General features: G+C 40.9%; 1 protein-coding gene across 1 annotated transcript in view; it reads right to left on the bottom strand.

Moving 5' to 3' along the window:
• Nucleotides 1-1,305: 1,305 nt before the first annotated feature.
• LOC120604322 (fibrous sheath-interacting protein 2-like) overlaps nt 1,306-12,632 on the bottom strand; it is a 93,258-nt gene continuing 81,931 nt past the window's right edge. The window contains exon 12 of the mRNA XM_039864986.1: nt 1,306-1,603. Within this exon, the coding sequence (XP_039720920.1) occupies nt 1,435-1,603 (169 nt within the window). The 3' untranslated portion in view covers nt 1,306-1,434. The remainder of the gene's footprint in view (nt 1,604-12,632) is intronic.

The raw sequence follows: 12,632 nt of genomic DNA on the forward strand, positions 1-12,632 counted from the left end.
ATGTAAGATTGGTGTTTGTCATTATTGTTAACCTTTAAAAAATAAGTTTAAAACTTAGGCTGTTCCATGTGATGAACTTCAGTACATAAGGGCAGGAATGAGTAAGCAGATGAAGGCAGCCAAATTTGGGTATAGGTGATATTTGGGCAGAACCACCTGCCATTCTGTTTGCTAAAGTTTGATTAACATAACAATTTTGGACTACAGGTACAGCATGAAGGAAATTTGTCTAGAAATATTTCCCTGGGGAGTTTTGGATAATGCCGGGAACTTCCTCTAACCTAACTTCTTAGATAAAGCTGGGGTTTGAGAATGACTGGTTTAGTGATCATCTTCTTGTTTACTGACTAGATAGAGGGAGGCCAGAATGGTTTCAGTACCAGAGTGGTGTTTCTGTCCCATGGAAGCAAATTTTAGCCAATCGTTGTGTTCTGATTTGGTCTTTGTGATTCCTTGACTTTGGAGTTCTAGACGTGGCCTAATTTTTCTCCAGTTGAGTTTTTTCAAGTGCAGAAATACAGGTATGATTGGAAAGCATGAACTCCTGGCCACATGTGTCTTGAAGGGGCCAAGAGGATGCCTGGAGACTTTGAAGTCCTTCTGAAGAGTCAGATCACTGCACTGCTGTAGATGTTTGGGGATAGACTTTGGAAATGAATTTTCTGGAAACCTGTCAACCTAATCTGAATTGGTTAGTGCCTATGAGGCCATGTACTAACTTGACTTGCATTGTTCAATAAGGGAACCACTAGCCTCACATTGCTATTTAAATTGAAATAAGTCAAAATGAAAAATTCAGTTCCTCAGTTATACTAGTGATTAAATAGCCACGTGGAGCTAGTGGATACTGTCCTGGACTGAGTATATTTAGATGATTTCCATCATTGCTATCAGACAGCACTGAACTAAACCATTCAGCATGGTAGCATTGTATGCAGCTGTGTGACCTGAGGTGAAAGCCTCTCTGGTTCTACCTAGGCCTGCCTAATCCGACCCGTCCTGTGAAGATTGCCTCAATTCCTGTTCCTCCTGGAAACTTATCCTGACCATTTCAGTTCACAGCAATAACTCCCTTCTTTACACCCCTGGAACACTCAAAATACCTGAGGACACACTGTCTTACTAGTGTCACACTTTTGCTTCTAAGTTAGTCTTATCTTCCCAGCAAGGTTGCAGGGTTCTTAAAAACAGAGATTAAATCCCACACTGCCTGGTAGATGTATGTACAGAAGGGGCACAGCCCCTCTTCTCATATCAAAATGCCTATCAAAAGCATTTATCAAACCCTCCTTTTTGTCAGCTGCCTTTTTGTAATATTTTTGCTCTTATTTTCAGTATTTATAGAGTCAGCATGTAGGACACAATGTCATGTTTCAAAAATCATTCATTTTTGGAGAAAGGTCAGCTGGCTTACTGATGTCAGGTGTAACAGCCTCAGCTTCTGTCCTGGCGAGGGGGTGAGGGTGAGGAAGATTTGGGAACATTGTCTTTAGATCTTGAAAATACTTTGGACAGAACCGATGATACCTTCCTCATTATTTCAGATCCCTGTTTGGAAGTACTGGGCTTATCAGTGTCTGTGAACAAACCAAATGAGAAATATGGTCATTTATTGGGCTTTCCAATTGAGGATGCCAGGCTAGGGGATTGATAATTTAGGATTTAGAATCACTTTAATAACTTTCAATTTTTGAAAGTGCTTTCACAAAGGATCTTCTCTTTGTTCCTTCTGACACCCCTGGGAAGGAAGCGGGAGAAATTCAGTGAGGTCAGATGCCTCGTCTAAGGTCACATGGGTAGGAAGTGGCCAAGTTGGTACTAGGGCCCAGGCTTTCTGATGTGCAGGCCATCTTTGCACTGCCTGTACCCTGAAGCTTCTTGAGTCAGCTCAGCAGCACCTGTCTCCCTCATGCTAGCAGATCATTATCCAAAAAAGACTGATGATGAGCTAATTCCACATGAAAAGGTAGCTTTTGAATCTTAACAGTGTGGGATTCCATTTCAGAATGTTCAGGTAAAAGGTGCAGTGCATTAAAAAGGCCATCATTTCTGACTCACTTTGGGTAAACTTTCTGTTGAACTCCCAAGTGATTTTTCTTGTTATGTGAGAGCTATAAGGACTTGTGTGGCCAATAAGTCTCCATTTAGACCCATTTTTCTGTACCACTTGTTTCATGCAAAGGGCTCTTAAAACATCATAGTTGATGTGAACAGAATGATTATGGCATCTATAAGGACAAGAGTGAGCATTTATCTACTCTGTTGCTGCATCATGACAGGATGTCATGAAAAGACAGGGCGATAAAGCACATACTTTATTTCCAGTAAAATACAAAGTTCTCCTATTCTGCACTTACCTAGTTTTTATCTTCTCCAGCAATATAAATGTCAAGAATCTGTGATTGAAACTAAGGTAGCAGATAGCAAATTTACCCCCAAATGAAGGGGAGAAAGTTTAGCTTTTCAAATTAATAATGCAGTATTGGAACCTTCTGATAGTTTAAGAAATAAAAACAACCTAGATATTAATAAGGAAAAAGCAAAGTCTGCAGAGGCAAAGACAAAGGTTTGAATGGAGAGACCTTATAGTTAGAAAAAGCAAGACAGAGACTTTCAGTTACAGGATTGAAGAATGTACTGCAAGGCCATGTTCTGAAAAATCTTACTGGAGGGGAAAAATGAAACTTTGTTTTTTTGCAATTTTAGGATTTTGTTAACAATGTAGATGCCTGGATATCATTTCCCAGAGACAGTAACTGGGCAGGTCTGGGAGGGGCCAGGAGTCTGCATTATTAATAAGAATCCTGAGTGATCCTGATGCGAGCAGTCCCTGAAAGACACTTTGAGACACTGCCCTGCAACTTGCAGTCACTAGTAGATTCTGCATATTGTTCAAGTTTGGCACTGGCTGGAATAACAATACATAGGAAACTCATCCCTAGGGGCACAGTGAATCCTTGGGGTGACAATGCCTACTTCTTTCAAAGCAAAACTGCAGAAAAGAGAAATCAAGCAATAGGTGTGGTATTCATGGTGTATTGGAAGTAGAAGTTGGATGTGTCAAAATGAAGCCAGCTTGCTGAGACTGACTCTCTTTCAAGATACTCTGATGCTACCTTGATCAATTTGTGGGCAGTATAGTGGGGTTCACCTACTTGGCACTGGTCACTTAAGAGAGAGATATGCCTGGGGTGTTTATGGCCAAAGCGAATGGGTCACAATACATGCCACGTGCTACAGAATAACATTTCATACCATGAGCTGATTTAGACTCCCAGTACATGTTTGTACAAAATATACTATAAATTGTATTGGACATGTGTTGGTCCTAAAGTCCCCCTTTTCCTGTGGGTTTTCATAAACAGGCATCATTGTAATTTCTGAATAAAGTCTCCTTTGCAGGCCTTTTGTACTGTTTTGAGCATCTTAGTCCAAGGTTGGCCATTTGTGCATTTCTTCCTCCAGAACCCCCTATCGGAGCAAAAATATTATTTCAATTTATAAATAGTGCGTAGTCCAGGACGGTACCCACTGTACAGTGAGTTCCCATAATGTGCAGAATGCAGGAGTTGGGAGGAGGTGTCCCTGTCAAAGTAAAGGTGCAGAAGAAAATGATTTTACTATTTGGTTGGACACAGAAACTTAGATGAGATCTGTTTTACTTGCCACTGAACTCTGCAGGTTGCCTTTGGTCACTGCTCAATTTTGAGATGCAGTGACAACTATATGTAGCCCCTGGCTAGCAGGAAGAAAGAATGTGGGATAAAAGTCACAAGATCTGTGAGATTTGAGGCCTGGCTCTGCCACTTGCTGGCTGTGCAACCTCAGGCAGGTCATTTATCTCCATTTTCTCTACTGTAAAATAAGACTAAGACTTGCAGAGGGATTCATTGTATGGTAAGCTATTTTGCTTCAGTGACACTGTTTCTGTCAGTACAATGAAGATGCTTTACAGGGTAGATGTGAGAAAAGCACTTAGCAGAATGCCTGGTACATAGCCGATACCTAATAAGTGTTACTTTCAGTACCTGATGCCCCTTTGCTGTGAGATTCAAGTGGGAGAACTGCATAATAACCTGGAGGTTGCAGTCTATATACATAGTAATATTATTTCAACCCCATAATGGTGGTGGGTGGAGACGATGCAATGTGGGAGCCACTCACTGCAAGGAGTGAATAATCAAAACTTCTATATTCAAAATGACACAGTTGAGCACTTTATCATAAAATGATAAATATGTTGTACCTGAAATGCCATTATTTGAAGAATATAGGCCAGCCAGAGCACTTTCACGTTGATAGAGGGTGACAAACTGCCAAGACATAGGTGAAAGAAATACTAACATAAGCCTCTGCCATTTGGACAATGAACACTAGATATACCTAGAAACTCTAAAGGTCACAACCATTGTGGCATCCTAGGCATGACTTCTCATAATTCTTGCCAATTATGATACCCAGGATTGGCCCCAGACTTGGCAAATGTAGGCTGCCTTGTAGGATAATTTCAAGGGCTCAGGTTCCCAGGTTACAAAAACATGTCAGCCATGCCTGCCCATCTTTCCTGGAGCTTGGAATAAATAAAATGTTTTAGTTCCTTCTCCGAGAGAAGAATATGATAGGGGAGGTCTTCAGGGGAGAAGGGGAGAAAAGGTATATCTATTTTACTACCTCAATCTCCTTTTAAATAATTCTTAACCATTGCAAGGTCTGGAGCAAGCAAGTTACTGTGTGGGTTGCAGGAGCATGAAAGTGGCAGGGCAGGGATAACAGCTTGGACGCTGGCTTTTGTGGACCTTTTTAGCACTTCCTGGAATGCAGAAGCAGCGGGATCCCAGAAGGGCACAAAATAGGCTGGGGGAGTGGCTGCAGGGTAGCCACTCTATGGTGGTAAAAGTTAAAAGGGAAGGGGCAAGTCCTAAATGCATGTGAGATGTGAGAAGTATGTTTTGTATTAATGGTGTGGAGAACATAGTATATTATAAAAGTATGACTCTAATTCTTAGAGTATTTGAGGCAGCTTATGGATCAAGATATTGTAAAATAGGATACTTATAGGGATTAAACTGGGACAGAGACAATCTAAAGAAGTGTTTCTCGACACTGGCTGTGCAATAGAATCATCTGGAGAAAATTAAAAGTAGGCACACTTGGGACCCACCCCAACTGAACAGGAATCCCTTATGGTGGGGGCAAGTATTGGTTTGTTTTCTAAGTTGCCCTGGTGACTCTAATTTGCAGCCAGGTTGAGAATTCCTGATCTAAAGGAAGCAGGAGAGGCAAATTCTACCAAATGTCTTGACATGAGTATGTTGTCAGTGGTTCTCAATGTTGGCTGTACATTAAAATCACCTGGGCAGCTTTTAGAACACACCCAAGGCCCAGGCTGCAACCCAGACCAACTGAACCAGAATCTCTGGGGGTGGAACCTCATCATCAGTTATTTTTTAGAGTTTTCCAGATGATTTCACTATGTAGCCAGGATTGAGAACCTCTGCTCTGTGTAGTAGTTCTCAAATGTAGCTGTATGTCAGATTCATAGGGAGAGGAGCTGTGGAGCTCCTGACGTAGAGACTAAATTTGGCCCTGACAGCTAAGGCTGTTCTTTCAACCAGCATTTGTTGGGCATCTACCATGCTTCAGTCCTGTGTTAGGTGCTGGGCATACAGTTATGAACAAAACAGACAAAGCTCTTGCTGTCATGAGGCTTATGTTCAAATGAATATATAGTAAAACAAGAAGATGAGGGTAGGAATATTTATCTGCTTTGTTTACTGCTGAATCTTTGGGGTCTGGCACATAGTAGGCACTCAATAAATAATTGTTGAATGAATGAATGAATGGTGACTTAAGTGCTCTGAAGTAAAAACAGGATAAAGGGGATACTATGTGTGTGTGTTTATTTTACATGGGTTTGTCAGGGAAGGCCTCACTGAGAAGGTGACTTTTGAGCAAAAACTGGGAGGAAATAGGAGAACAAGACACATAGAGTGTTCTTGGAAGAGGAAAACCAAGTACAAAGTGCATCTGAGGTGGGAGTGTGCTTGGCATGTTAAGTGAGCAGTAAGAAGGTCAGTGTGTCTGGCGTGACAGACTGAGTGGACACAGGGTAACAAAATGACAGAGTAACGTGGTGGGGAAGAAAGGGTGGGGCAGCTTATGTAGGGCCCAGTAGACTATGGTAAGGACTTTGGCACTAAAGGGAACATGCTGGCTTCTTTTTCTCTCTGACACTGGAGAGCATATGTATTCATATATACAGATTAATCTTCTCCTGGAGCTCGAAGCACACTACACAGGCAGTCCCTTATTTTAAGGCAATCCCTTATTTCTATCAGGTCTCCACTATCTCACTGGGAGGGGCCAGTGAAAAATATTTACCTCAACATTGCTTGCACTCTCCAGTTCAAAACTATCTGTGATCAAAACACAATATTGGAAGAGTTATTTCTGAAACACATACACATTTTGGCACAAAAATAATCTCAATAATTTTATCAAAGAATTATAGAAATTAGGCACACGGAAAAAGCTGAAAGAGGTGAGACCCCTAGAATTCTGGGCATAGGTCTTGGCTCTTTACTCAGAAACTGGGAAAGATGGAGCCTGACGTGGTGGAAGGAGCACTGGCCTGAACTTCAGGAGAGGCAGGCTCTGCAACTAGCTACGCATCCTTGCACAAACCCTCAAACTCTGTGGGCCTCTCTGCTCATCTGTAAAATGAGAAATTAGGCTGTGGGTGATTTCTGAGGACCCCTACGGCTCTCTGGTTGTAGAGAGTTAAAAAAAAATGAATGAAGCTGCCAGCTAAAGGAATGCTAGAAAGGAAGGTGTGGGTCTTAGAAAATAGTTACTTCCTGTGAAAATCAGGAGGACACTGAAGCAATATCCTGAGTTCCAGGAGACATCAATGATTGAAATTTGGCCTAAGGAGGTAAAAATGATACTGAGAGAGAAGTTTCAAAAGACCCACAGCTAGTGGGACAACTAGAAGCAAAAAGAGCACTGGACTTGTTTGGAGTCAGAAAAACAGTGTTTGAGTCTCAGCTTCACTACTGAAAGCTCAGTGAACACTGGCAGGTTGCTTCTAACTTCTCTGACTCTGTTTCCTCATATGTACCATAGGGTTGTGACTACTTTCTCAAGAGAGGACCAAATTAAGTAATGTGTATATATTTGATATGCATTTTATATGTGTGTAATCATAAAGGACCAAGATGAGCAGACTCTCTCTGGATTACCCTTTATGCCAAGGGTTCTAGAAAAACTATGGTAAAACCTCAGTTACCTGGAATATGAGGGCAACCATTAGTTAAATTATCTGATGAAACTGGTTAACCAGATTATTCCCTAAATTTTATTGTTGGTTGTTAATTGTTCTAAAGTGTCTGAATGTACATTCTTAACTTAGGAAGTCTTGTATATTGCACATATTTGAACTGATTTTTTTTTATGATTGGGGACATTTTTTGTTTATCAGAGCCATCATTCCAAATATCAGTTTTTAAGTGTCTAGGCTAAATGCATAGCAACCCTTCTGGATATACCTAGGAAACTGTTTTGATGAAGAGGGCATAGAAAAGTTCCAGGTGTTGAAAGTTCTAGATAATCAGAATCAAGTTGAGATTTTGTTGTCTATTCTGTGAAACTAAGAATTTGTATCGCCTGATCACCACACTGAATTCTAGACTTACCTATCCAAATGCTTATGTGATCTCTCTACTTGAATGCCTGATGGTTTCTCAATCTCACACAGCCCAAACAGAATTCTAATTCCCTCTCCCTTCCCCACTTTTGTTTCTCTCCCTGTCTCACCAAATGGCACCACAAGCCACTTGGTTGCTCAAAACAAAATTGTAGGAATCATCTTTAATTTTTTTCAATTTCTTTTTTTTTAATTTTTAACATTGTATTATGTTAGTTTCAGGTGTACAACATGGTGATTAGATATTTATATAATTTACGAAGTGATCACCTGGATAAATCTAGTACCCATCTGATGCCATACATAGTTATAACAATATTATTGACTATATTGCGTATGCTATACGTTATATCCCATAGCTATTTTATAACTACCAATTTGTACTTCTTAATCCCTTCACCTTTTTCACTCATCCACCAACCACCCTCTCATCTGGCAACCCTCAAAATGTTCTTTGCATGTTTCTGTTTTGTTTGATTATTTATTTTGTTCCTTAGATTCCATATGTAAGTGAAATCATATGGCATTTGTCTTTCTCTGTCTGACTTACTCCACTCAGCACAGCACCCTCTAGGTCCACCCATGTTGTTGCAGATGGCATGATTTCATTCTTTTTATGGCTGAGTAATATTCCATTGTATATATGGAATATTTCTTTATCCATTCATCCATTGATGGACACTAGATTGCTCTCTTATCTTGGCTATTTTAAATAATGCTGTGATGAACATATGGATTCACATGTCCCTTTAAAGTACTGTTTTGGGTTTCTTCAAATAAATACCCAGAAGTGGGATTACTGGGTCCTTCTTTGTTTCTTGTTAGAGCCTTTATTTTAAAGTCTATTTTATCTTGTATAAGTATTGCTACCCCAGCTTTTTTTCCATTTGCATTTTCATAAAATATCTTTTCATTCTTTTATTTTCAGTCTGTGTGTGTTTCGATCTGAAGTGAGTCTCTTGTAGCCAGTATATGTAAAGGTCTTGTCTTCTTATCCATTCCATTATCTCGTTTTCACTGGAGCATTTAATCCATTTACATTTAAAATAGTTGTTGGTAGATATGTAGTTATTGACATTTTATTATTTATATTTTTTATCTTTTCTTCTTCCTTTTCTTCTTCCTTCTCCGTCTCCTCCTTCTCCTTCCTCTTCATCTTTCAAAAAGTCCCTCCAATATTTCCTGTAATACTGACTTTGTGGTTATGAACTCCTTTGGCTTTTTCTTTTCTGGGAAACTCTTTATCTGTCCTTTGATTTTAAATGAAAACTTTGCTGGATAGAGTCATCTTGGTTGTAGGTCCTTACATTGCATGACTTTGAGTATTTCCCGCCAATCCCTTCTATCCTGCAAAGTTTCTGTTGAGAAATCAGCTGACAGTCTTTTTTTTTTAAATTATTTATTTTAGTTTCAAGTATACAGTACATTGATTAGACATCTATATAGTTCATAAAACGATCCTTCCAATTGCTCCCTCCCTCCCTTGACCCTCCACCTAGCCAACGTATTAATGCTAATTGCTTTCCCTATGCCGTGCTCCCCATCTCCATGACCCTCCATCAGCTACTAATTTGTACTTCTTTAACCCTTCACTCCATTCTCCCAGCCCCCCAAAGGACCCTCCCCTCTGTCCATCATCAAATTGTCCATTATATTTGCGAATCTGTCTTTGATTAGTTTGTTCTTTTTATTCCTTAGATTTCGCATATAAGTGAAACCACATAGCGTTTATCTTTCTCTGTCTGACTTAAATACCTTCTAGGTCCATCAAAGCAATACCTTTTTCCATCCCCTTCCTTTTAGTCTGTGTGTGTCTTTTAATCTGAAGTGAGTCTTTTGTATTTTTTCTTCTAAAAGAAGTCCCTCCAACATTTCCTGTAATATTGGCTTGGTGGCGATAAATTCCTTTAGCTTATTCTTGTCTGGGAAGCTTTTATCTGTCCTTCAACTCGAAATAATAGCTTTGCTGAATAAAGTATCCTTGGTTGTAGATCCTGGGTCTTCATCCTGTCGAATATTTTGTGCCAAGCCCTTCTGTCCTGCATAGTTTCTTTTGAGAAATCAGCTGCCATTCTTATGAGTGTTCCTTTATAAGAAATTATCTGTTTTTCTCTTGCTGCTTTTAATATTCTTTCTTTGTATTTAACCTTTGGCATTTTAATTATGTGTCTTGGTGTGGGCCTTTTTGGATCCCTGATTTTTGGAATTCTCTGAGCTTTCTAGGGTTTTATGTCCATTTCCTTGACCAGGTTAGGGAAGTTTTCCATCATTATTTCTTCAAACAACTGTTCAACATCTTGATTTTCTTCAGTTACACCAATCAGATGGATATTTGGACCCTTAATAGTGCCCCATATACTCCTTAAATTATTTTTATGGTCTTGGCCTCTTATCTTTTGTCATTCTGCTTGTGTGTCCTTGGCTTTCCCATCCTCTAGATAGATCATTTGATCCTTTTCTTTATTTACTTTGTTTATTCCTATTTATTCCATTTAATATACTTCTCATCTCAGATAATGTGTTCTTCATTTCAGATTGGTTCCCTTTTATAATTTCCATTTCCATTTTAATGTTGGTTCTTTTTTTATCTCTTTGTTGAAGTTCTCTACATTTCCCAGTTCATTTTGAATCTTTATAACCAGTGTTTTGAACTCTGAATCTTTTAGATTGCTTGACTCTATTATTCCTTGATCTCTGTTCTGTTCTCTCACATAGTTTCTGCTTCTTTGTCTTCCCATTTTGGCTGACTTTCTATGTCTATTTCTATGTACTAAGCAAAGCTCCTAAGTCTCCCAGTCTTAATAGTGTGGCTTTGTATAGTAGGAGTCCAGCAGCACAGTCCTGAGAGGGGTTGAGCTGCTGGCCGAGTTTAGCCTCAGCCTGTGTCCCTCCAGGGCCACCTGTTAAGATTCAGCAAGCATTCCCAGATGCTGTGCTTATAGTTTCCTCAAGAAACCACATCAGAAACCGAAGCCAGCTGCCACGAGTGTGTCTCTTGGCGCTGCTTAACAAGGAGCATGAGACTTGCAGAGAACACACCTGGATGTAGCTTAGGTGGGGCTGTGAGCTGGGAGAGGCGGAGTTTCAGGGAATCCTCTGGGTGGAGCAACCTCTGTCATCCAGTTTGATGACCTCTCAGCTATAGAGGCTCTGAGTCTGCAAACTGGGAGGGTGGGAGGGCTCAACAGAGGAATAATAGATACCACCAGCACTTTTGCCCAGGAGAGAGCCTCACCTCCGGCCCTCACCCTGACATCTCAGTGTCCTCCTGTAAGTCCCTGGTGCTCCCCGTGCAGCTGACCTGGGGCTGGTGCTCAGAGCGAGCAGGTCCATCATCGCAAAAGTCCGCTTGCAGACATGGCCCCTTTAAGAGGCATCTGCAGCTGCCAGGTGCCGCTGCCATAGCTTCTGTCTCACTTAGCTGCTCAGGACAGGGCAGTCTCACATCTTCGCCTTCTCCTACCTTTTAACGTTGCAGGTTGATTAATTATTTCTCTTCTTAGTTGTAGTGCTTCTATCTGGATCCCAGGTGACTTTGCTTGCTGTTTGCTCTGTGTTTCTGTCACAACTTTGATGTAGTTGCAAGAGGGATAAACAAAGCATCTATCATCTACGCCATTTTCCCCCATCTCCCAAGGTGTTTTTTTTTTTAAATGCAGATACACAGTGCTTGGCAAGGGTGCATTGTTGTGGGGATGGAAGTTGACATAACCATTCTAATGTTCGTTCATCTTTCTCAGATCCCCGAAGATGTCCAAGCTGGACACGGGGAGATGCGTCCCAAGAGTGCCTGCATGCACCATGGTAGGGTCTTGGTGCAAAGGGGGCTTGCAGACTTTGGGAGTTACAGACAGCTGTGGAGCACTGGCCGGTCTTCTGCCCACCTGCCCCATGTCCTTACCATTGGCATTTTAACGATGATGGTGTGAGCTTCTTTGAGTTTACCTTGTTTGAAATTCTGTGAGATTCCTGGGGTTGTTTGTCTATTTCCTTCACCAGGTTACAGAAATTTTCTGTCATTATTTCTTTAGATAGGTTTTCAATCCCTTGCTCTCTCTCCTTCAGGTACTCTTATGATGTGAATGTTGATTCACTTGATGTTTTCTCAGAGGCCCCTTAAACTATCTTTATTTTTTTGGATTCTTTTTTCTTGTTGCTGTTCCGATTGAGTGTTTTCTGCTACCTTATCTTCTAAATCACTGATTTGATCCCCCGCTTCATCTAATCTACTATTTCTCCTAAGGTATTCTTCATTTCAGTTATTGTATTCTTCATTTTTGACTGGTTCTTTTTTATGTTTTCTATCTCCATTTTAGTGTTTTCTATGTCTTTGTTATCACTGAGTTCATCTACTGTTACTATGACTTCATTGAGCATCCTTATAACCAATGTTTTGAACTCTGCATCTAGTAGATTATTTCTCTCTATTTAGTTTAGTTCTTTTTCTGGATCTTTGTTCTTTTCTTTCATTTGATATATGTCCGTCTCCCTATTTTGGCTACCTCCTTGTGTTTGTTTCCGTATATTAGGTAGGGCTGCTATGTCTCTCAGTCTTAGTGGATGTCCTGTGGGGCCCTGTAGCACAGTCTTCCCTAGTCACGTGAGCCGGGTCCTCCAAGTATGTCCTTTGTATGGGTTGTGCATGCCCTCCTGTTGTGTTAAGCGTTGGTTGTTGTTTGCTTGACAATGGGAGGGATTAACCCTTGGGCTGTTTGGTTGTGAGGACTTGCTGGTGAGGGGCTGACCCTATATAGAGAGATTCACTTTAGCAGGGCTCTGGTGCCTGCCCAGCCTGTCCTTATGTGTGTCATCCTCAGATGCAGCTCCGGGTGGTGCTATGGCTTGATCTGAAGCCAGCCATCAGGCGTGCTGGCTCCAGGGCCTCCTGGGAGGGGCCCCACTACAGGCCAAGTTCAACTGCAGCCTG

The sequence above is a fragment of the Pteropus medius genome, unplaced genomic scaffold (assembly GCF_902729225.1).
Source record: "Pteropus medius unplaced genomic scaffold, Ma_sr-lr_union100, whole genome shotgun sequence".
Taxonomy (NCBI): domain Eukaryota; kingdom Metazoa; phylum Chordata; class Mammalia; order Chiroptera; family Pteropodidae; genus Pteropus; species Pteropus medius.